Source organism: Paramormyrops kingsleyae, chromosome 23 (genome assembly GCF_048594095.1).
Source record: "Paramormyrops kingsleyae isolate MSU_618 chromosome 23, PKINGS_0.4, whole genome shotgun sequence".
Taxonomy (NCBI): Eukaryota; Metazoa; Chordata; class Actinopteri; order Osteoglossiformes; family Mormyridae; genus Paramormyrops; species Paramormyrops kingsleyae.
In genome coordinates this window covers 23,917,192-23,943,225 of record NC_132819.1, presented here as the reverse complement: position 1 = coordinate 23,943,225, position 26,034 = coordinate 23,917,192, and the positions used below count along the sequence as shown (strand labels likewise).

Here is a 26,034-nt window from a genome sequence, read left to right as displayed (position 1 = left end):
CGTCTTGTGAACTGCTCTCCGAACAACAGGTGGATACAACTTTTATAGGCATAGAATTGCGACATTTTGCATCATTAGGACATCTTTCGATCAGCTGAGGAGGCAGCAGAGTAGTGGAATTTTCTGTGGTCACCTCGTTATCGGTCAACATCAGGTTAGAGGTAGGGTCGACCTTTCCATGGTCGCCCTTGTGGTTGTTATCACTACGACATCTCCACTTACCCTAGCAGTCCCCCTTCTCAGTGTCATATGTCTTGCTTATGTTGCAATAGCTTACGTCTCAAACTTAGGTCTGTACCTTAGTTTGGTTCTCTTGCAAATATATTAGTTCCGCTTTTAAGCATTTCAGCCTGCTACAGAATTATTGCACCATGTATCAGAGTCATAAACAGTAAGGTCATAAAACAGTAATTATACAATTGTATATAATTACATTTAACTGCTATAATTTGAATGGTAACATAATTTCATTATTAATTGCTTATTGCTTATTGCTTCGATACATGATTTGCATAGTAGTGATTAATATTCTAAAGTATAGGACAGAATTATATATAAAGGCATAGTATCAATTTTTCTTCCACATGATCATATCATAATTTTTTTGATAATACACACAGTGGACCTAAAGTTGATATCTGAGCAAGCTTCACAGATTCAATTTCAGTGCAGCTAGATTATGCTTTTCATAAATCCACACAATGGACCAACATCAATCAACAGTGCGAACTCTGTAAGGTACTAATAACACTGAGCCAGTTACTGAGCCAGTTTCTTAAATGTCATGCAAGTAAGTTGCCGTAAAATGCACCCCTTGCGTGCTGCACTGATATTGCATTTATGAAATTCAGTCATTATTAGGTAGTTCGTTAAATGTGTTGGTTGCTAACAGCACTTCGTGACAGAATCAAAAGAGAGAATGGAAATGCATTTCCTGGCAGGTAAGCCGTCATAAGGACGAACATCTTTTTTGTTTAGGTATTTATAAGATCACTGTACCGGAACATTCACTTCATTGTGGAGAAAAATAAATGACTAAATGTGTACAAGAAATCATATTGTGTAATTTTCTTTGGTTAATAAAGCCAATGACTTTCTTGTTCATAAACTTATAAACTAATGACGAGACAACCTATGTTCCCGTAACACCTGTTATCTGTCATAAAATACTACCTATCGAGACATGCTATCGAGCCTTTCTGCGCATGTGCAGTTCCACCGTTTTGGGATTAGGGTTAGGTTTTAGGGGTTAGGGTTAAGGTAAGGGTTTTATGGGGTTTGGGGGGGTTAGGGTTAGTGTTAGGGTGAGAGTTAGGGTTAGGGCTATCAATTAGCACTACGGTAGCATTTTTCGACAAGGCAGCATATATCGACTGAACAAGCTGTCCTCCCGACAGGTGCGCATTTTTGACTGCAGGGGTGCAGAAATCGGCCCCCGGGGAAGTGGGGGGGTTCAGCAGCGCGTGCAAACCTACAACAGAGAGGCTCGCCAAGCACGCGAGTGAACAGACGCGCGCCGTCGCGTCCTCCGGCTGCACGCACATCGCAGCCCGATTGACGGAAATGCGTGGATGCAGCGCCCGGCACGTGGGCGCGATTAGTCGCGCTCCACCTATTCCTAGATACAAGCTTGGTACCGCGTGACGCAACTGCCCCCCCGAGGGAGCGTCAGCTGCAGCTCTCAGATAAGGCAAGGGACGAATACGGAGTTACTCTGCGCAGTCCCCGGGACGCGCGAAGCCTTTCATCTGGGCTTATTTCCAACCCCCCCAAAACTGCCCAATTAAGACTTCTTTTATAACTCAAATTTTCCCTAATGTGTTATTCATAATCAGTTCTATCGCACTAGAGTATTTATTGTAGGAAGCAGACATATCTTTATTAACATGTGACGTCAAATACCAACACGAATACATGTCTATGAACAGGGGCGTTGCTAGAGATTTTGGGCCCCATGAAAGCATATCATATTAGGCCCCCCAGTCCAAACCAATCCAGTTATTTTCCTAATTTTTTAGGGCCCCTGTCACTCAGGGGCCCTTGGAATCGTCCTAGCTTTCCTCCCCCTTACGGCGCCCCTGTCTATGAATATGATTTTTGGAGATATAATGTATCTATTTTAGGTTTTTTTTTTTTTTTTTTACTACAGATGAACTGAAGGCTGCTGTTTGCTAATGTTCCTCCATCCCATCAGAACTCACAGACATCTTGTTGGCACAATTTTTGTGATTTGCACTTGAAAACTGTGGCTTTAACTATGAGAACGTGTGAAACAACAGACTAACATCAGAGACAGTAATTAGCTTGGCAGGTCTTAATCAAAATCAAACCAAAGCATTGACACGTAATTAAAAGTGATAGCATGAAATTAAGCATGAGCATACCTTTTTTGGAGTTTTTGGATCTGGGTTATGGATTACTGTGGCGAATCAGCGAGAGAGTACATTTGTACCAGTGTGGATTTATATCAAGAACATTTTTAATGTCCCCAAAACAGCCACACTGTACTACATTGTTGTGATTCGATCTCTATCTATCTGTCTTGCACCTTATGGGGACAATCTGGACCAAACCATCTGGCCAGTCAGAGGGAGATTTCCTTCACTGAGAATGATCTGCTTCTGAAAATCCTGCCCTTTTAAGATACTCATGCATGTCAGTGTCTTGTCTGAATTATGAGAATTTCACATAAGGGTTTGTGCAGAGTGAGTATCTTTATTTGGTCCCGTACTCAGGGTTGGACTGGCACTGGAAATTGGCCTTGGGCAGGGTGGGGTTCCCACGACAACTTTTGCAGGCCCACATACCATATAAGCCCTGCCCTCTGTGACATCATTGCCTACTAAGCTCCACCCAAACCACCCAGTAATCTCTCCAATGTGATTTCATTCATCTTTGAAATTGTTGGCACTGCCTCCTATCCAATAAATTCATTCTACCCATCTATCAAATTCAATAAAAATGCAAATCCTACTCCTTCAAAATACCTTGTTATAATCTTATATATCTCTTCCTGCTTCCATTTCCATGTATTATTTTCCCCAGTTTATATTGAAGTAATTATTATTTGATGTCATTATTTAAATAATTTGTTGTTGAATATTCATACAGTTTAGCAATATTAAAATGTAATCCCTTTGTCTTGTGCATAAGACCTCCCACACAGTTATTATGATAGTAAAAAAAATCATGTTAGCTTCCCCCATTGAGTCAAAATGTCAGCAATGGAATAAGCAAGCATTTGCCCTGCACTGCTGGACCCATTACAGGTGGGTGCAAAGGCAGATAGAGTCACGTTCTTATGTGCTGAGTCCAGGCATGTCAGGTATTTGCAGACCCCGCAGGTCCCTGGATGATTCATTAGTTCATCTCTCTGCTGTTCCATGGGGGGGTTGCTGCTACAATCATCCTTCAGTTTTCACCTCCCTGGTCCTGCAGTTCCGCGCTCCGCCGGCACCCCTGGCCTGCTGCTTTGTTACATTCTCTTAGCGTGTCTCCCCCCGTGTGGGGGACTCGCAGTTCCAACTCAAGTGACCACCTACACGTCTTCCTTCGCTGCCCACACAGCCATGCAAATGGAGACTCCTCTGCTGATGAGATTTTCTCCGGCCGACCAGCCAAAGGGAGTGGGAGCAGGAGAGGGAGCGGGAGAGTGAGCAGGAGAAGATGAGGGAGCGGGAGAGGGGGAGGGAGCAGGAGAGGGAGCAGGAGCGGGAGAGGGGGAGGGAGCAGGAGAGGGAACAGGAGAGGGAGCAGGAGAGGGAGAGGGAGCGGGAGAGGGGGAGGGAGCAGGAGAGGGAGCAGGAGTGGGAGAGGGGGAGGGAGCAGGAGCGGGAGAGGGAGAGGAGGAGGGAGAGGGAGCAGGAGCAGGAGAGGGAGCAGGAGAGGGGGAGGGAGAGGGAGCGGGAGCAGGAGAGGGGGAGGGAGAGGGAGCAGGAGAGGGGGAGGGAGCGGGAGCAGGAGAGGGAGCAGGAGAGGGGGAGGGAGAGGGAGCGGGAGCAGGAGAGGGAGCAGGAGAGGGGGAGGGAGAGGGAGAGGGAGCAGGAGAGGGAGAGGGAGCAGGAGAGGGAGCAGGAGCGGGAGAGGGAGCAGGAGCGGGAGCAGGAGAGGGAGCAGGAGAGGGAGCGGGAGCAGGAGATGGAGCGGGAGAGGGATAGGGAGCAGGAGATGGAGCGGGAGAGGGAGCAGGAGAGGGAGCATTCACAGGCGATCCTGTTTTCACACAGTGAGGCTGGTGGAGAAAGAGATATTAGACAGACAGACAGACAAAGAGGGTGGACAATCAGTGTTGAAGATATAGGTTTGTTAACAACCTGCTTTATTAAACCATAATCCCTCAGAAGTTCCGGTCTGGTTTTGTAGTTTAAGTGGGAACAGCACTACGCTAATGAGGATGGCGATTTGACACTTAGCACCGGAAGACTCTTCTGAACAGAAACGGTGGTTCCCAGGGAAAAAAATTACTGTTATTTTTGGCTAATAGACGGGAGCTGCGTTCACTGTGAATGCTGGGGGGGGCTTCTTTTGCATCTCAAGTGCTGCATCACAGCTGAGCCCTGGGGTGCCTATTCAACTTCATAATAGGGCTTGATAAACTTTGGTTTAAATATTGCAGTGATGTCAATGATAATTAATATGCTTCACATAGATCTGATAAAACAGCAGATTTTGGATGCAACCACAACATCTAGATTGGGACTTCTTTGGTAATAATCAATCAATCCATCTGTCCGTCTTCCATAACAGCTGAACCCCCCGGATCCTATGGCAGGAAGCACAGGGCATGACATGCACACATGCTCAGTCACACGCCACGTGCAAGTCAGAGACACCTTTGCAAAGAAACAGCCAGTGATGGGAATGGAACCCACAACCCTGCAGACATGTGGCTCAGTGGGCTAAGCCTGTGTGCCTGTAATCAGAAGGTCACTGGTTCAAATCCAGCAGGCCGCTAAGTACCCCCACAGACAGCTGCCCTTCATAGACAACCTACTCAACAAAATAGAGCAAGTTGAGGGAGGTGTAAAGACAGTTTCCCCACAAGTATCAATTATTATTATTAGCAGCCACAGGGTCACCATGCCATCCTCTAAATCACTATATGCTAATATAGAATTTCTGCTTCTCCGAGATCATGGTAAGCAAAAGCTATGGAATGTCTGGAATTATTACATTCCACAAACCAAAAATAGGTAACGTCCCTATAGGCAATGGAATCATGATGTCATTATAGAGGAAGAAGCTCATTCCCGGCGTCTCACCGACATTCCTGGAATGAGGACACTTTTTTTCTGAACCCCTGCAAGATGATGTCCACCGGCCGGTAAATTCAGGCTGTTTCTGAAAGCCGGCTAGATGCTCGAGAGCAGATACAAAAGTGAAGCGTATGAGGCTCAGCATGCAGCGTCTCTTTGGGCGATTTCACTTTGCCAAACTGCAGATCTGCTCGGCCCCCCCTCACCATCCTATGTGCCTTCGTCCTGTCGACAGCGGCGGAAGTGGATTTTTAACCTTTTTGGGATAATGCAGCATTCAAGTGAGGAGGAGTGAAATGGAATAAAAGACCTTGAGCTCCAGGGACGAGAGCATAAAAGTGAGTTCAGTTCCTGTCACTTCCTGGGGCATTATCACTACTGAAACCTACTAAACCATCAAGAAGAGAACCTACAGGGTAAGGAGTACAGATGCCAAAATCCTTATTGTGACCCTGAATTAGAAATTTGTAAATATGTATCTTATATCATGTGAATAAACCAGAGAGAGTATATTAGATCAATGTGTATATGCAACCGGTTTGGTACCCTCTACGGCAGGGGTGGGCAATCTAATCCACAAAGGTCCGGTGTGTATGCAGGGTTTCTGGATAACCTTTAGGTCAGCTGTTCAAACCCAGTTTCTAATTAGGGAATAGCAGCAGAAACCCGCAAACACGCCGGCCCTGTCTGTGTGAGATTGCCCTTCCCTGTTCTACAGTCAGACCTGCATCGCTGAGGCACACATGCAAGACGCACAGATTCACACACTTTTAGGGCACATGGCAAATATACAGGAGAAGAGACTGAAAAACACAGACATCAGCAATAATAGTGTGGAATGCCAGTGCAAATGCTGTGCAGCAAATCTGATGTGTTTAGATTTCCAGACACATAGCTATTTTTCTGGGGAAAATTGTCTTTTCCTGGATTTGCTAATGCTTTTTAGATTAATGATTTAATTATCAAATCACATTGCTCATGTATGTTGACTATGTTAAACTGGATTCCATCTTTTACGCCCTGTCATGATTCTGAGCTGTTCGTCACTCAGATCTAATCTCTTTACTTTATTCAAGCTCGTTTCAAAATGATCCAGAGTAACAGGCTAATAAATCAAATGGGAGGCAGTAATGTGGGAAATAGACTCTGGTCTGGCCTTCAGATCTGAGATGAGGGCGATACAGCGGCCATATTGTTTGCAACTGGTCGGTTACTGGGACTAGGTGGAGAATATTCACGTGAAACTGTGTAGAGAAAAGGTGTTAAGCTGGGACTAGAACACAAAGCTCAACATTATGATCATAATGTATCGTGTTCAGGGTCATGGGCTGGAAGGTTGTGGGTTTGCAACCTATCCCAGGGAGTACAGGGAACAAGTCTGGGACACTCTGGATGGGATTCAACTTATTCAACTTATTCACTGGATGGGATTCAACTTATTCAACTTATTCACTGGATGGGATTCAACTTATTCAACTTATTCACTGGATGGGATTCAACTTATTTTTTGCAGCACAAAATGATGTAATTAGCTGATTCTGCTTATTTTTGGCAATTAATATATGGGAACCTGTATCTTTTTTTAGGTAATAATTATTTAAAGGCCACATTCATTAAGAAGTTTTTAATTTACGAACAGTCCACTGAAGGCTCGACTTTGGGCCACATGGTTCATTTTGAAATCTCATCAGGCTGTTTAAACCAGAATTTCCATTTCCCGATTATCCCAGGACCGGCTGGGATGGGGATTTTCTCTGAAGCTGAGTTGTCCTCCCTCTGTAGCTCAAACCCGTCGCTGGCATCGACAACGGAGTCAAATCTGATGCCTTTGCTTGATTTACATGTTTAATAATAAGGTTGTAACATATGTTTGCTCTCCAACTCCCAAATGACACAAATGAAAATAATTAAACAGATTTATCTTGTATCTATACTGTGAGAATCATTACGGTCCCGAGCGCGACCAAAGCCATGTCACATGATGTTAGAATGGCTGCCGTCACGCCTGAGAAAAAATCGCCACAACATTGAGCACGGAAGGTGAGGAGAGATAAAGGGGAAAAAGGAGAGAGATGACAGAAGGCAGGGATTGTGACTTAGGGGCTGTAGTGGTATCAGGGCATCTTGTTTTTGGGCAGGAAGGAAAGAATTTAAGTTTCCCTCAGGTCAGGTGTCATGTGTGTTGTAAAAATAACAGAATAATTGAAGCCTCATCCAGGGGCAAGGGCATACGTTTGATTTTAACAGTGGTACAGGGACCAAATCAATGCCGAACCCCCCGCCCCCTAAAACACACACGTTACTCCCACAGTATTGGTAGGGACATGTCCCTACCATCCATAATCAAATCTAAGCCCATGTCCAGGGGATAAAGGAGCAGGGAAAACCAATCAGAGAAAAAGACCCTGGTCACCAGATTGGCCACTTGTCCATCTCAGGACAATGCTAAGCCATGCCTCTCACACACAGTGGGAAGTATGTGTAGGAAGCATACAGGCGGCAGAAAGGCTTCCTCTAATGCCATTAAAAGCGACGGACTAAGTTTGGCCTACAGAATAATAAGTATCAGAGAATATCCGGCAAAACGGAACAACACTGACACAGCCTCTGCTGGAATCGTCTTGCGGGACGTTCAAATGCGGTCCACTTCTCTGTAGTCCTGAGGACAGAAAATTACTTCAGACCCTAATCAAATAGTAATATTTTGACTGGGAAAGTGAAATGAACACAACGGCCTCAAACAGACGAAGGTTGTTTTAAAAACAACGCTGCATTGTAGCAGTGTGTGACGACCAATGACGTCCGGGTCCCACAAACTGTCCCAGAAGGATATCTGTTGTCATCTATTATCTAAATCATTGTCTTCATTGCCTTTGTTCCACAGTCCTTCATTAGTTAATGCCCAGACTGCTTATACACTTTCTTGCAGATTATTTTTCAGACTGCTGTGAAAAAATTTAATAACTTATTACATTATTATAATGATGTGATTAATAATAATTATAATAATTACTATTCTTATTATTATTATAAATCCTGTAAGAAAGTCATTACTTTCAATCACAATATTTCTTTACATCTGAAGCCTATATTTTGGTTACAAATCAAGTAATATAAAAATAATACTATTAAAAGTAAAGTTTTTAAAGTTTTTTTCTCTACTGAACTAAATTTAACCTCTTTTGAGGAATGTAGTGTCCATTAGGGAGGACGGGAACAACCTGAGCCAGATTAAAATAGAGCCGGAGAGAGATCTAATTTAGTCTTGTGACACTATATAATATAAATTCGCCTTCCACCAGGGGCATCCCGCTTTAAACACAGACGGAGCACAGCCATCAAACAGATGTGGGAGAATCAGTCCGCACTGTACAGACAGTGCCAGTCATGGATGACAGAGACTGTGCTTTTTGGCAAAGCTTTTTTTCTCCATTTTTTTTAGCAGATGCTTTCACCCAAAGTGATATGCGACTGAGAAAGCAGAGCCAGCCAATCCCTGGAGCAATCAGGGTTACGGGCCTTGCACAACAGCCAATCAGGGTTATGGGCCTTGCACAAGAGCCAATCAGGGTTACGGGCCTTGCACAGGATTTGACCAAGTGACCTTGTGGTCATGTGCACACCCTCAGAAAAAAGGGTACAAATTTGTACCTTTTATGTTACAGTAATGGACTCTGAGGAACATCCCAAATGTACAAATAGCATTAATATACCAAGAATGGTACAGAAATGTTCCTCAGAGTCCATTTCTGTACCTTTAAATGTACAATTACCTAAGGTTAAGGGTACAATTGGCAGACCCTTGAGGGTACAGCCCCGGTAACAAGGTAGAAATATTTACCTTTTTTTTCCTGGGAGTGTCGTTATTCAATAAAACCCTGTTCACATAATGTTTTCATACTCATCATTTGTAATGTTTGTCCTGTAATTCTCAAAAGATATCCACAGTGCCGTCCTGCAGCATATAGGCTGCTATACCATTCTGTAGTCAATATACATAAATGCCTAATTTGTATATTTAACTGTAGCAGCCTCCCCTGGATTTGAGGCACTGCCTGCCTTGTCAGTGCTGCTTAACAATCAGGATGTTTACTGCGGGCGGCGTGTGACTCAGCGGGTTAGGTTTGAGGGTTGGGGTTAGGATTAGGGTTAGGCTTGATGGTTGGGGTTAGGATTAGGTTTGAGGGTCGGGGTTAGGATTAGGCTTAGGTTTGAGGGTTGGGGTTAGGAACATGGATAGGGTTAGGGTTAGGTTTGAGGATTGGGGTTAGGACGCTTTGTTCAAGTCTCGTAGTTGGCAGAGTAATTTTGCTGTTGGGCCCCAGGGCGAGGGCCCTTAACCCCCAAGGGCTCCAAGGACTGGCAGACCATATTCTCTCAGTTGTATATCACTTTTGATAAAAGGTTCTGCTAAATAAATAAAGTGTAATGAGCAATTCAAATAATGAGGAGAATCACGCCTCAGCAAAAAGCTTTTAGCTTGAAATCCACAGGTGGGCCAAAGTTACACCACAGTAACAATAACGTTCTGATCCATGGCTGTTATTTCCTTTGATTTGATGTAAGCTAAATGGCTGATTAGCATACCAAGGTTTGCATGCTGTCATCTCAATGTTTACCCGTCGGCGCTCACTGAAACCAAGAGCTCCATCAAACAGACACTAAACCATAGGTTTAATTCCTTTATTTCTTTAGTCCTACAACATGCCTACAGTGTTTAAAGTACAGTCTGTAATCAGTACCCGGGTCTTCAAACAGACAAACATCTCCCTGGAAAAGAAAAAATATTAAATGATGAAAAGAAAAAAAAAAACTCAATTTCCAGCCACTCTCCTCATTTGTAATACATTAGCATAATAAATGTTTTTCCCCGGCGCCATTAGCCAAATATAAATCCCAACAGCGAGAGGCAGAAGCCCTCCCCTACCATCATTATCTAACAACAAGATAAGTCAAATACCCATTTCCATTAATCTTTTCTTTAATTACGGCATGGTTAAGAAAATAGGCTTGTTACTATGGTAATGAACATAAAAGCATTCCTACTATATAAAATTTACCGAAATGGGGGATTGATCAAATGCTTAATGTCAGAAAATAAGGCCAGATTAAAACTGAGGAAGCTGCAGCATGATTCGACTGAAATGTGTGAAAGACAGTAATTTCAGGCACTTAATTCTCTAGAATGCTTGGCTACATTGTGCTTTGTTACCTGCGGTTCATGCGCTGCAAGACTGCCTAACCCTTTATAAGTACACAAAGCCGTTTCCGCAAGACAAGGCAACAGGTTGCACTAATACATTCATATACAACTTTTTAAAGGGTAATTCTTTTCCCCAACCATCCCATACAACATCAAGGTTTTATATATACAAGTTCATTCTTCCAGTTACAGGAGCCCAATGAAACTGTAAACTTAACTGGTTATATACTGAGATTAATGTCACAACATGCCCCGTGCAGATGCCCAGTAAATATCCGGGAGTGTGGTTCACTGGGTGCTAAAACTTACTGGGGAACTGGTACATAGTTATGTTCTGTGGTGATATTTAGGTTTTGGATGTTATGGATTTATATGGAGATGTAACATGTGACGTTTTTCAGTTTGGGGTTGAATATCAAGAATAGTGAGAGCCCATTAAAACAAAGCAATACATAAAATGGTCTGAAGTAATGTGCTATAAAAACAATGAAGACTTAGAAAATACGCAGCAATGGCAAATTATCATAAAGTGCTGGATTTTTCCATCCATCCATCCATCCATCATCACAGCACCTTCAAAATAACTTTTCCTACCATCTCCTTGCATGAACAATGGCATATTTATGAAGGGTTAGCAGGTTACAGGAACCTTTTTAGGGTGGAAATGACTCGACAGGAAAGCAGGTGGGTATTTAAGGGTTAAACCTGAGTTCTCTACTCTCAAAAAACTCCTGTTTTTTATTTTAAACTGAACTACAAGGTGAGTCTGTGAAAAACTGAAGGTCGTCAGTAATAATCAAAAAGGTCAAACTGCACAAAACTCACACATCCTCAGAGATTGATTTGTTCTGCATTCTTTCCTTTAAGTCATAGTCGTTCAAGTTTAACGAAGGAATTAAAAACTGAACTTTCAAGTCAAAATTCAACTTTTCATTACATTTCAATGGCTTTTGTTACGCCGGACAATACGGTTCAGTAAAAATGAGAATAGGAATCATCAACAGATTCCTATTCAAAAGTATCACACTACTCAGGGGAAGCAAAAACATGAAACAAGCAGGTTCTGTCCAGATTATTCGGAAGTGAATTCCGGTTCCCTAATCCTGGGTCCTGACCCCTGCAGGCAGGATGATGTGTGGTGACTGATGTGGGTCAGGAGGCCACGCCTCCGTTTGGGGCGGAGTCATACCACAGTGCTGACATCCTCCCCGTCGTCCTGCTTCTTCGGCTTGCTGGGGAGGGACTTGAGGTACTCCAGGTGACGCCGGGCATCCTCCTGGTTCTGCCGGACGTAGTACACCACGTAGGAGATGACCATGGCGAACCAACCGAACATGGTGACCAGCATGGCATAGTCTGTGGTGCGCTTGGTCAGGTTACAGAGGTCGGCATCCACCGAGAGGAAAGGCCGTCCTTCCAGGTCTTGGAGATCGGAAGTCTTGCAGAGCACCTGGCCGGCTGCCTCGTGGTTGTAGAACATGCCACGGAGGGCCTGTTGCAAGGCGCAGTCACAGTGCCAAGGGTTGTGACCCATGTGGATTCGGGCCTTTAACTGGGCGAAGGTGTCCTTGTGCACTAGGCTGATCAGGTTGTGGGAGATGTCCAGGGCCTGCAGTGTGTCCTCCACACCTTGGAGGGCGCTATCGCCCAGCGTCTCTAGTGCGTTGTGCGACAGGTTGATCTCCCGCAACCGGTTCAGCCCCTGAAATACCCGGGCTGGGACTGAAGTGATCTGATTGTGGTCCAGTCGCAGCAGAACCGTGTCTGGGGGCAGCTCAGACGGGATCTCCTTCAGCTGAGCATGGCTGCAGTTGACACTGAGGCCATCGCCACGGAGACAGGTGCAGCCCTTCGGGCACATGCTGGCGGACGGGAAGCACAGGGCCATGAGGACAAGGCTCTGGAGCATCAAGCACATGGGGATGGAGCGGGACAGCCACAGGTCCAGCAGAGTCATACTGAGCAGCCGTCAGCATAACCCCGCCAAAGGCCGGAGTCGACCCAGTGACCCGCTGCTCACTCGTGCCCCATCCTGTGGGACTGAGCCTCACTGCCTTCCCCGGCTGGCCGGGGAAACAGCCTTCTGTCCAGATGATCTCATTGTGCGTCCGCACTGCTACAGCCTGGAACAGAGAGAAGCCAGCGTCATTTAATATATATAATACCCACTAGCAGAAAAATAGGGAGGCTGCTGCTTTACATTATTTAACAGCGTAAACTTGTCATAATAGAGACACATCAGCAGTGCAAAGAAAACTACGAGAGTAAATCCAATATTAGTACCATGTGCAGAATAATATGCATCATCACTTGAATGAGGGCCTTTAGGTATATATATATATATCCAGGGAATCCATAGACAATAGTAATACAAACTCATAAAACATTTCAACAAATGGCACAGCAATGACACATTCATTAACTCAGAATGTGACTTGGATGTAATTCACTGTAGCTTAACGTTAACTGCAGATACTCATCAAATTTTTATACATGCTTTTTTTGTGTAGGAGGGTAAGACAAGGGAAGCAAAATATAATTTTTTATTATATCTAGTTATTTAATATTTTTCCATATTAACATAATAATAGAGATACCAGCTGGTCTATGCTCACTGTGTTATATAAGATAACATTCTGCCTTACACTGTACTACAGTCAGGTGGAACATTTCTGCCGGACTCGGCGTGAAACGGTGCACGCAGGTGGAAACGACAATCGGCCAGTCGGATAATGAGCTTAAACCTTGCATAGGTGAGACTCATCAGGGCCTGGAAGTGCCTCTGTGGGGGTCTTCTGGGTCGTGTGTTTGCTTTTAGGTCGTCAGAGAACAGGATGGAGATGCTGCACTCCCTCCTAACGGCTCTGTGTCGTCCAGCTGGTGCACGGATCACACCTGGCTGAGATCTACCTAAGCAAGGCTCCTCCAGGCTCCGCACAATAGATTCATCATCATTAAGCTCCTAGATTTCACTTGTTCTTCCCACTTGCAAGATTTGCCAGTAAAAAAAAAACCACACACTCACACAACGATGTCATTCTCTGCGAAAAACAAAGCACACCTGATTTATGGTCTGAAAAATGGTGCAGATTAAAGCATAGGCCCAAGACCCTTGATCGGCAGATTTTATCGACAACTGCCCCCCCCCACCCAGGTCTGCAAGCTTTTACCCCGAGGATTATTGACATTGCATCGTTTTAAATTCTCTCTCATTTCTCCTTTGTCACAAAGAGGCCTTGGGGGGTTAACTAGCTATGTCAGCCTAGGACCCCCAGAGAAGTTAATCCACCCCTGGTTAAGTTTTACTATTATTTATCATTTGTTAATGCAGCACATAATTCAGCCATTGTCCAAATGCTTATCCTAGGTACTCAGAGCCAATCCCAGGCAGTACAGGGCAGAGAGCCAGGGTAGAGGATGCCACCCCATCGCAGGGCAGATACACCGACGACAGACACCAGTTAGCCTAACTGCAGCGGAGCGGAGTGCCCTGTGGAGACGCGGAGACCAGGAACAGGAATCAAACCCTCAACCCTGGAGCTGGTGGTGCTATAGCCACCGGCCGCCATGCCCCCCACGCGTGATGCACGGCGCACCGTTTAGGAAACGTGCGCGTGCACGTGCGAGACCACACTGAGCTTCCACAGGAATGCTGAGGACAGCATCACAAAGCACTTTCTCATCGCCCGGAAGGGAGCCACCTGGAGAACAATGAAACGTCCACAAAAATCAGGTTCTCAAACCTTCTCTCAATGTATGAAGCCCAGGAGGCTTCCAGTAATTTTCCTAACGAGCGTTCGTTAATTTCAACCTCTGGATTACATCACCTGTAATAAAACCCAGAAATATTACCCATCCTTCTTCTCAGTTGTATTACTGCCTAAGCAAAGGGGTCTACACAACTCCCCAGGTACAGCCCAGGGGTACATGCTGATCTGTTTGCCCAGATCTCTATTACAGAGGGGCAGAACCCTGAAAATCCCTGGCCAATCATCATCCCTCAATACATGGACTCCCTGGACCAGCATGATCTTTAGCCAATCACATCAATGCGATGACCTACGTACATAAGGGAACACACCTTCCATGCTGGGAAGAGGAACTTTGTGAGTATACATCACCCAGAGAGTACCTGTGCTAGCAGAACCATGGGAGGTAGAGGGGATATTTTAGGAATCTAGATAGAGGTTCAACTGGATTTACACTGAACTGGTACTATGCAAGATTCCCTGGAAGTACTGATCTGACACCATCTTAATTTAAATGGTGTTAAAAGAAACTGAAGACGCCTCTAAAATGACTACTGTTGAATATTGATAAAATAGTAGCTAGATCATATCATAACATATTGTAATATGAATATTTACATATTTTACAGCAGAAAATAATGATGTGTGAAAACTAGACTAATGCCCAGCTTAATTAAATGAATCCCTTTCTGAGCCTTAAGAAATGAATACTGAAGCAGACATTTCCATTTCAGCTGATGTCGTAGGTTTTGATGTAAATCCTCCTGCGTCTCCCAGAGCAAAATTTGATTTCCAGTGGGAATCTGTTCTCCCCGCTTGGATTCCAAAGATAAACTGAGACGTTCCTCCCTAGAGGTCGTGTAAGACCAGTGGTCAAGTAAGAGGATCTTCGATGTGGCAGTAATCTCATTTTCATCACTGCCAGATGACCATTTCCTGCAAATTAAGTCATTTTAATTGCTCCTATTTTAAAAATAGGCAAATAACGCCACCATCAGAGTGAAACTTGAAAAAAATGCCAATTGTACGTTTGAGAGTACAATTACTTGTGGGTATATTAATGCTGGGGTATACTAATTGGGGTATATTAATGTTGCTTGTACCCTGAGGAATCAAACTGTACCAGGGCTGAATAAACATTCAGATTTACATTATGGTAAGATATAAACGATAAGCTCTGTAACAGCACCTAAATAACCCCAGTGAACAGGTGAGTAAGAGGTGGCTCTTTCTCGAGCGCGTCCTTCAGAGAGGATAAGGCGTCTTGAACTTGACTCCCGGCCGTCAGGCATCTGTCCAGCCCCTACCCGGGCTCATTCGGTCCTCCCACCCCTACCGTGCCCCAAGCACACGCCAATCACTACCCACGCATCGGCGGCACGAGGCTGCATCAAGGACATCGCTGCAAGCGTGCCTGCTGTGACCGTACAACACAGTTTCCCAATGCAGAGCCGGTCTCCTGTTTCAAAATGTGCATAATAGACACAAAGGTGAATTCCCGGAAGACCTTGGAGGACAATAAAAATCGTGTCATCACCTAATGTCTCGTGCAAATCTGTACTCAAAGGCAAGCAGCTGACAAGAAAGTCTTTTCTATACCTTCTATACCTTCTATGCCTGATTGACCTGTTCTTCCTTCCTTATGATCCATCACCTTCTCATCAAGGCATATCACAAGAAATTCTACAATACACTTATTTTCAGAGCACCTAGAGGAGGCAGGACCAAGACATCTGATTAGTTGGTTCCGCCTTCTCTATAGTTACTTGGACCCAAGTCCTGTACAAACTGATTGGTTATCTCTTTGAACCACAAATTTTTCCTTCTGCCCTCAGAACATTTTTGTGTACATAAAACTCCCATGAGCTACAATCACAATGCACTCAAGTCCAGAATCTAAGCAATGGTAAGGCACTTATCACGCCATTTTAATTTCATGTTTCCAAACTCACATGCGCCGATATCTCCGACATGTGCAAACACCATCTGAAGTCTTTTTGTTTTTGGTCAAGACTGCATTTACTTGAAGTCCCCCTGCCCTTCCCCTCACAGCCTTCCAGTGGCTTTTGCATGGGCCCCTGGAGATGTGGGGGCCATCTGCTGGCCATAGACTGTCACTACAATGAGTTTTTGAGTGTGGCCCCAGAAAACAACAAGCCCCGCCCTTGCTCACAGCGACACAAATCACACTGCAATTCACATGTACACAGGCCGTTATATTTTGTGTCTGATCTTTCGGGTTAAAAGGTCTGGGCTATGTTTCACTTCAATACGCAACCAAACTTAGAGGCAGAATCAAACCGCATCCCCATCCTTGTGTGACACATACAGCAGAGTGTTGCACTGGACCTGCTATTACGGACTCACACCTGTGCTTAACCCCTGGTTCTGGCACACATACGTGACCTTTCTGAGCTGAGGATTCACCATGGTTCACTCTGTTCATAGCCTCGTGACTTGCAAGCTGCACTTTCATAACTCTCCCTTAATTGTGAGATAGACCTACACTCGCAGAAAAAAGCATAAAAATGTGTACCTTTGCCTGGGCCTGTACCCTTGTAATTGTACCTGTTAAGGTACAGAAATGGACTCTGAGGAACATCCCAAAGGTACAAACTTAATGTACCATCAATGGTACAGAGATGTTCCTCAGAGTCCATCTCTGTACCTTAAAAGGTACAACTACCTACAGCTAAGGGGACAATTGGCAGAGCTTTCAGGGTACAGCCCCGGTGACAAGCAAAGGTACAAATTTTACCTCTTGTTTCTTATTTCAGGGAGTATAACTTAAGCAGATTGTTGAATTAGATTATGATTAATTATTAGGCCAGAAAAATATATAATGATTCTTCCCTTTTTTTTAAACAGTACTACTAACTGTCAGTCTGAAAACCTTGGAAAGTGGTTAAGGTGAAATACGTTTGTCAGACCTGTTAAGGGCCACTATTTTAACTGCTGACTAACTAGTTTAATTTTTTTAATACTTGCCTGTTCAGAAAGTAGGCTTTTGTTCAATAATACAAAATAAAACTGACCCAACTAACTGTTAAACTTATGTTTGCTTTGTTAAAACATTCACAATATTCATTTTCAGATAATAAACTGCATTAAGCCAATTTTAATCTAATAAACTATTGGAATCATATTATGAACGCAGTGAACGCATTCGATACCATCGTAACTGCAGCTGTTTAGATTGCTTAGTATATCCTATAGGAATGTACATAATACATCACAAATACTAAAACGAAAATATATAGCCTATATGTGTGTGTGTGTTTTATATTTATACAACACAAATACAAAAAGGACGTTTATTTTATATGAATAGGTCATATCATGGTTTATATTAATTGATATATTTTGTGGAGACGTGGAATTACTCACGTGTGTATCTTATAACTTAGACCTTGTGATGACATTTCATCACTCCCAGTGAACAGACCATGACACCCTCAGAGTGGCCGCTCTCCTTCGGCACGGCGTCGCTATTCCTATAGGCCAGTTCGCAGTACTTTCGTGCAAACTTCGAAGGGCTGCGCATCCATCTCCTACCTACCGTTATGCTCATGCGAAGTTACCCCGAAGAAAGAGCCCCCGAACTGACCAAGTTCGACGGAGACTCCAAGGTCCGACCGCCGGCGATATAACCCCGGCGAGCCACCCCCCCTGAGCATCCCCGGCGCTCGCCCTCCCAGTTCCCGAGCTTGTCCGGAGCAGCTGTCGCTTTGAAATGCAGGGACATGCTGTCACATCCCGCAGACGAATGAAACGGCTCGCCGGGGATCGTGGAGAAGGGCTTTCCTGTTACGCCTTTGATGAAGCGCCGCGTTTCGGTGCGGCGTGGGGGTTTATCCGGTCAAGCGTGGCAGTCATACGGTGACTAAGTGCAATAATGCACCGCAAAGCACCTAAAAAAATGTACAGTTGCGTGCTTTCAAAAAATCTATTTTGAATTCCAAATTTTAAGGGTAGCGACTTGTCTCTGATAGTAGTTTTTGCATTTATACATCCAATCACTTAGAATAATTAACATAATTAATGATGACTAGAGACGTTTTATATATTGCATTAACTACTGACAACATTTAAAGATCCAAAAGAAAGCAGAAAAGACCAAATGACAGGTTCGCTCGGTGACAGGGTAGCAACGCAGAGCAACAGGCGACACGCATTTCCTTACCTGCGACAAAAACAGTCTTCGGGTGATCGCTCCCCAGCGCCGACATGCTAAAGCGGCTTGTTAAACGCAGCCAGGAGTGGCCCTAAGCCTGCGATCGTCTCCTCCGGCAGCTGTGCCCTTCCACATCTTTCCAGCTGCGGCGGTTTTCGGGGATGGAAGGGAGGAGTCCGAGGAGGAAGGGCAGCAGATCGGAGCCGCGCGGTAGGTGTCGCCCGTCTGACTCCCGTTTGACGGATTGAGCGTCGCTGTCACATTAAACACCCCGACGTGCGCAAAGCGGATCGGCGGCGTCGGGTGACTTATTATTACAGTCCAGCTTGGCTTTTGTGCCGATCTGCGTGTGGCGTCTGAGCATCGGTCAGACCCGCAGTTTCCTCGCCTAAGCAGCGCATAAGCGCGTCTGAACGGAAATTGACAGAAAAATGCATTTGTTGGCAAATGTGAATTGTAAGCAGTCTGGAAGCATCGATGGCAACGGGCACATTTTGCTCCATGTGATATTCAGTAGGCTACGTTACATAAAAGCCCTAACTGCTCACTTTGCAATCAATTACATTGCATATTGCTGCATTATTTCTTCGTTTGCTTAAGTTTACTTGTCTTGTACCGCAACCTGCCCGTCACGTTAGTCAGTGACTCATCTGTGGTTTTTATAGCATACAAACTACCGTAAAATACACCTTCTATCTCCAGAAGTACAAGCAAATCAGAGCATTTTTTTGAAAAATGAGATGAAGAGTGGGTGGGAACAGGTGGCCTAAGTGGTATCCTTGAAAATCGAGAGATACTGCTGTTGGACTTTTTAGAATATTACTTAACCTGAATTACTTCTGAAAATGATCCAGCTTTATAAATTCAGCGAACGATAAGTGCCAAACCATTCATTGTAAAAGTGTTTGTTCGCCAGAAACAAATGAAACTGACCTTAGATAACCTGCTGTGACGCGCACTACCAATGAGTCAGTCTAAATTGGCTAAAAACCAAACGGCAGGGAAGTAATAAAAAACGAAATAAATAAATAATACATACATACCCACAGACGACAATAACAATAACAATAGGGAAAAAAATGGAATTAAAATATTGCGAAAGCATATTTTACGTAAGGGTGTCAAAGCACGTTTCCTCGTTTTGTCTCAACTTTACTCATCGGGCTGCCCACACTTCTGCGCTCCCCGTGTGATCCACAGCGCGCAGGCTGTCTAGAAAGGCTCCAGGAATAGACGCTGTTTCATAATACATCAGCATGGGTAACATACGTCCTGGAGGATGACATCGGGCCGCTTGGATTTCGATCGTAGCCAAAAGCGTCGGCTGCGTCTGGCGGGTAACGGGAATGTGCGTAAAATGCACTGACTAATACACGTGTTTTTCCTCCCTCTAGGTGAACTTTAAATCTATTAACCCTCCTTAAATCCATTTTCACACACACCAATACCGCTACTGTTCAGTTTAAACGCTTGCGGATGCCGACATTGATTGTGTTAGTTTTTGTGCTAGTGCTGGTTTTTGTGCATTTTCTGTACACTCACACCTCCGGTGTCGTGGGCGCACAAACCACCTCCGCTCTGTGTCAGCGCGCCTGGACTTTCCTGAGATTTTCCTCCGACGGTCCAAAGGAAAAAAGTTAATTTGCGTCTCTGAATTATGAGTAGGCCTATGACTGTGTATGTGCAATGGGCTGACATTGCGTCCGAGGCGTGCCACTGCCCCGTGCCCCAGGACATGCGATTGTATGGATATTAAAATACGCCAAAATTTAAATTTCTTTTTGTATTATTATAATTAGCTCTAATTACTTAAATTCGGAATTAGCGCTGTGAATCAGAGCCAGTATTGTAATTTGCTGTTAATATTTCATATTGATATGATTAACTCAGTTAAGTAGATATGAAATAATTGATTGGCCGAAGGGGTTTATTTTTTGTATAAAGGTCTCATAAATGTTTCTGATTTGCCATGAAATGTTATCTCTGCAACTCTAAATCTGAATATATTGTTTGTTTTGGGTGTTTTTTTAAGCACATAAGCCTGTAGCCCAAGTGTAAACAGTTATACCTTACCCTTGGGTCACAGGGACGGCGGACTTCCACTCCCAGCACCCAGCACTCAGTGGATTAATTACAGAAGTTGTCTGCTTTGGCTTGTTTGGTTGCAGGTGTGAGTGATTTACAGATTTGGCGACTTTCCAGTTTGTACCTGATAGCTACTGGAAACGCCTGGCCGATGCGCTTTTACTTTGTTTTCAAATGATAGCTTTTATTCTAACACTGAGTCATCATGGGGAACTGCAGTCCTCGCAGTATCGCAGTTAGAATCTGACCATCAATCTTATTAGTGGTGTTACCTGTTAAACAGCTTTTCTGATGTTAGGCTGTGACTGTTTTCAGTAGCTCTGTCCTGCACTTGCTCTGTCCTGCACTTGCTCTGTCCTGCACTTGCTACCGGACGCTCTGTCCTGCACTTGCTACCGGACGCTCTGTCCTGCACTTGCTACCGGACGCTCTGTTCTGCACTTGCTCTGTTCTGCACTGCATGGCCGCTCAGTTGGCACCTTGTCAACCGTATGCCTGTTATGTATTTTCGTTCTTTCATGTGTGTCGCTCTCAGAACAAGTACCTGCCGAATAAATCGGTGTAAATGCAGCGCCCCCCCACCAAGAGGGCACCCTGGGCTCTTTGACTAACCCAATACACAGAACCAATTTCTCACTGTCTCCCAAAATCGTGTCCCGACCCACTTACCTGTATTAACTAAACTCTAACTTCAGCCATGCGACACTTATCTGTGGCCAAATGGAAAGGCACAGACATCCAAAAGAACCAGAACCTGAACTTATTTTGTTATTCTTAGTCCAAATGGTTAATTATGAACTATATTCAATTTTACTTTAACCTGTTAATGAATGAAATAAGATTCCTTTAACCACTGTGTTACACCAATATAGTGTGTAAATTACACAGTAAAAAGCTCGTATTTCCCGCCCACGGCTATATTAAAGACTAGGTACATACAGGTATATCAGAGGTACGGGGGCGCAGGGGAGGGCTGGTCTGGTTTCCGCAGTAAAGTGTTTTTTTTTTCGTCGTCTTTGCGGTTTTATTTTTGGAGTCTGCGCTGCTGGAGGATTGACTGTCACCTTCTCTGACCCTTTAAAAACTTTGCTTTCCATGTCGGCAAGGCAGCATGTATAGGCAAATTTGTTTTAGTCTTCAGATTGGTTGCATTTATAACAATGCAATTTGATATCTCATTAATATTTATTTTGTATTAAGCTTCCATCAACGGTGGGTCTAGCAGAGTGCAGCTTGGTCCTTGTAATGAAAAATTGTCCTTTTTTATACTGAATCAACGGGGTCTGGGGAAAAACATTGTGAATACAGTAAAGCCGATGCTGAACACTGCTTTACGAAAACCCTGCGTCATGCATTCAAGACCAAAAAAAACAGGATTCCTGCTTAAAGTCGCAATTTCAAATCACACAGCTGGGAAACCTTAAGCTCTACTGATGACGACTCTGAAGAATATGAACGCAGCCGTTCAACAAAGCTGGATTTTCTGGCCAACTTTGCTGATGAGAAACAGTAATCAGAGCCTGAGTGTGAGTAATGAGGGCCGGGGGACCGTGCTTGTGATTGAGGTCAAACAGAGAAGGGAGAGTGTGGGTATAACTAGACCCGTGTTTTCTGGCAGGGCTTATCTAGGGCGAGCTCGGCATGTTTAGCTTAGCATGTTGTCGCTCCAAGATGTGTACAGTGCATGTTTGGTTCCACTCTTGCCTCTGAGGTTTGGATGTTCAGGCATGAGAATGAGAGTCAATCCAGGAAAGCACCCATATCTTCATCCCTATCCATGTAACGGAATTAGGTGTCAATTATTTGCTTTTATTAATAGCAGAGTCCTGTAGATGGTGATTCAGTGTGCCAAGCAAATCAACAGGACACAACTGCCTGCACTGCAGGACATCGACATCCCTCCGATGTAGGTCCATGGCATTAAATATCATCAGAGACACTCAGCACCCGCGCCATAGACCAGTGCCATAGACCCGCGCCATAGACCAGCGCCATAGACCCGCGCCATAGACCTGCGCTATAGACCAGTGCCATAGACCCGCGCCATAGACCAGCGCCATAGACCCGTGCCATAGACCAGTGCCATAGACCCGTGCCATAGACCAGTGCCATAGACCCGTGCCATATACCCGCGCCATATACCCGCGCCATAGACCAGCGCCATAGACCCGCGCTATAGACCAGTGCCATAGACCCGCGCCATAGACCAGTGCCATAGACCCGTGCCATAGACCAGTGCCATAGACCCGTGCCATAGACCAGTGCCATAGACCAGTGCCATAGACCTGCGCCATAGACCCGCGCCATAGACCCGTTCCATAGACTGAGGCAGAAGAGAAGCTTCTACCCTCTGGAAATTAGAACCATTAACACCACCTATTAAATAAGGTTTGCCTGAAACCTGCACTTAAGTTTTTTTCCTCATATTTTCTTATAACTTTTTCTTATAGCTTGACTTTAGTATACTTTTTATATGTTTCTATATCGTAATACTTCTTTTGTTAATTTATGACATTTCATTTGGTTATCCTTCTACCTTCTTATTGCAGACTGGAGTACCACAGCATTCATCCATGATGAATGAATGATTGATCCTAAGTCAGGATGTGATTGGAAGATGGGGGGATCGCCAACAGTTGGGGGAATCCCACCCCCTGGTTTATGAGTGTGGCGTTTCCCCCTGATCTGTGGGTTTCCTCTAGGTACTCGGGATTCCTGACGCAGTCCAAAAACCGAGGGTTAAGGGAATCAGTGTCCACGGTATGTGGGTGTGTGCCCGGCGATGCACTGACGTCCAGTCCAGGGTGTTTCAAGTTCTATGCCCTGTGCGTCCTGGGATAGATTCCAGGCTTTCTGTGTCCATGAGCGTAGCACAGTAAAACTGCTGAGCACGATGCTGTCTTCCGAGATTCTGTGCAGGTAAGCATACCCACAATATCCCAGCAACTCCAACGTCTTGTTGGGACAGAGCACTTTTATCATGTGCTGCTGGACAGGCCCTCTGCGGGACTGCAGGAACTTCACCGGAAAGGCCTCCGAGTACAGATGCCTTCTGCAGCTTGGCACCGTATGTGCCTCATAATATAGATATTTAGACCTCTGACACTCCTGTTCCTGCTGTCACAGGTTCAGCACCATGAAGTGATGTGTCTGTGGGTCTAATTCTGACTCCATGTTGCATCTTCAGAGTTCATGCACAGGGTCCAATTCCAGGTCCCCAGTCATTGGTAAAGAGGCAATCTTCAGCCTCCTAAAAGTACGGGGATTGGGAGGAAAGCTAATTGGACAGTTCTTGGCTAACAGAGGTGGATAGTTCAGGTACATAAAGTAAAAATCCAGACCAAGATTTTGGTTCAGCCATTCAATCGAGTACTTTATGACTGTGACTCTTTACACTCAACTGATTGGCTGAAACAAAATCTTGGTGTTGATCTTCACTTTCCGAATCTGAACGATCCACCTCTGTTGGCCAGTCATACTCGGGGGGGGGGGGGGGGAGGTCGGTGGAATTGCCATGTGAACTGCCATCCACACCAATAGTGTCAACACTCCTCCTTTTCACTGCCCCCCCTGGAGCAAAGAGACGCAGATGGATCACAGTAATACCTACCTGTCATGTGCCTGGGAACAGCATTCTGGTGGTCAGGATTCCTTCTTTCTCTCTGTTTCAGAGCTCACAGAAGAGCCTGCGGCAGTGGAAAGGGTGCATCTGTCATCCAGGCCAGCAGGTGGCGCTACTCCTTTACGGCAGTTGGTTTGCATTTTCCATGAAAGAAGCTTGGGATGTCAAGAATTTGGCCAGACAAACGTCACAGGCAAAATTAGATGGACAGGAAGGGTACATGTGCTGGAGGGGGAGTGGCTTCTGAAAATGGCTTCGACATTCACGGTCCTCCAGTAAACTGTCACACTGCAAAAGGCTCGTTACGTAGGACACTGGAAAATATGTTTTCCTGTTCCGTCACTCTCTTCAGTGAAGAGTAACAAAACGAAGGTTAGTATGTAAATGATCCAGCGTAAAGCTTTGTACTGATACCTGTGATGAACAGAAATTCAGATGATTGTTAGAATTTATTTCACCAGTATGTGTAATAACTTTTTTGCTCACAGAATCATTTTTTTTTATTTAGATTTTAAGCTGCAAGGAAAGGTTCGTGAGTCTGAAAATGCAGGTGGGACCTTTGACTGTCGAATCAATCGATAGTTGTTGAGGCTTGTATTTACGGCTTTGGGAAATCAAATCAGGTTTGTATTTAAACTTGTAAATCATGCGTGTATGGCTGGGGGGGGGGGGGGTGCAGTGACTCTTTGAAAATTGTACAGTTGATTTATTGAGGAAGGCCTGACTGTAGAGTTTTTATAGTATTAATGTAATTAATGAAACTGGTTAGATAGAACAAAATACTTCTGAGTCTAGAGGCTTGTAAAACAAAGGCCATCTTGTTTTATACTGAAAAATCTCTCTCTGCACTTTCTGTTGCCCTCAGATTTTCTTAGACATGCTGCAGATCATTCCAGAATGTGCCCTCAAATGAAAGCAAGTGGAAAAATGAGCAGACGACTCTACAGACCTTGGTGGTTAATTCCCTCATTAATAGGAGTGTTGCTCTGTTTGGACAGGGATGTATGCACACGATTGTCTGCTGACGGGGCAGCCGTTCGGAGTCCCAGTGGAGACCTGCTTAGCGGAGATGGAGGCGAGGAGGTCGGAGGCCAGCCTCTCGTCTGTGTTTCATCACAGGCCTTCACGTTGACAGGCCGCATTAGGCAGTGTAGCTTAATAAGCTCCTCCATGCTGCAGCCTGATATTAGCGTGACAGCTTTGCGTGTGCCTGCGCTTTAGAGCATGAACATGTGAGTCTGCGTGTGCCTGCGCTTTAGAGCATGAACATGTGAGTCTGCGTGTGCCTGCGCTTTAGAGCATGAACATGTGAGTCTGCGTGTGCCTGCGCTGTAGAGCATGAACATGTTAGTCTGCATGTGCCTGCGCTTTAGAGCATGAACATGTGAGTCTGCGTGTGCCTGCGCTTTAGAGCATGAACATGTGAGTCTGCGTGTGCCTGCGCTTTAGAGCATGAGCATGTGAGTCTGCGTGTGCCTGCGCTTTAGAGCATGAGCATGTGAGTCTGCGTGTGTGTACTAGCATCTGTACTGTATGTGTCAGGTGTGTGTGTGTATGTGTGTGTGTGTGTGTGTGTGTGGGGGGGGGGGGTTCTGGGCTGTTTGTACTGGCTTACGTAATTTAATGTGTTTCACTGACCTGGATCCTGGCCTCTTTAAAATCTGTGGTCATTGGAAAAATCATTATTCCACAACGCAACGCAAGATCAGGTGCAATATCACTGACAAGAATGACACTTACTGTATAGAAGGTCCTCTGTTGTTTTTTCCCCCTAATTAGTCTCAAAGCAGCCTGTCAAAAACACAGCATCACGATACCATGACCTGTAAGGGAAAAATTAACCTACGTTTCTTTGTAAGAGAAGGATTTGTCTCCAAAGGATAAACACCATCTGTTTTCATCGTCTTCCAGAATCCCTCTACAATGCATTTGATTTAAAAAAAGTG

General features: G+C 44.7%; 1 protein-coding gene and 1 long non-coding RNA gene across 5 annotated transcripts; one reads left to right on the top strand and one right to left on the bottom strand.

Moving 5' to 3' along the window:
* Positions 1-9,924: 9,924 nt before the first annotated feature.
* lrrc3b (leucine rich repeat containing 3B) lies at positions 9,925-19,703 on the bottom strand. 3 transcript variants are annotated; one of them, XM_023809672.2, is made up of 2 exons: positions 19,651-19,703; positions 9,925-12,581 (listed from the first exon to the last, which is right to left on the bottom strand). In XM_023809672.2, the coding sequence occupies exon 2, from the start codon at positions 12,413-12,415 to the stop codon at positions 11,642-11,644; it is 774 nt and encodes a 257-aa protein (XP_023665440.2). In that variant the 5' UTR covers positions 12,416-12,581; positions 19,651-19,703; the 3' UTR covers positions 9,925-11,641. The 3 variants fall into 3 exon arrangements, with proteins under 3 accessions (XP_023665440.2, XP_023665439.2, XP_023665438.2); XM_023809671.2 differs by lacking the exon at positions 19,651-19,703 and adding an exon at positions 19,425-19,508; XM_023809670.2 differs by lacking the exon at positions 19,651-19,703 and adding an exon at positions 18,391-18,521.
* LOC111842753 (uncharacterized) lies at positions 18,549-25,703 on the top strand. 2 transcript variants are annotated; one of them, XR_002837988.2, is made up of 4 exons: positions 18,549-18,591; positions 24,138-24,460; positions 24,597-24,711; positions 24,954-25,703. It is a non-coding gene; the product is annotated as an uncharacterized lncRNA (long non-coding RNA). The 2 variants fall into 2 exon arrangements; XR_002837989.2 differs by lacking the exon at positions 18,549-18,591 and adding an exon at positions 19,517-19,729.
* Positions 25,704-26,034: the final 331 nt, after the last annotated feature.

What these genes read in the sequence shown, in the direction of transcription:
- lrrc3b (XM_023809672.2), bottom strand. Translation starts at nt 12,415, where the DNA reads ATGACTCTGCTGGACCTGTGGCTGTCCCGCTCCATCCCCATGTGCTTG.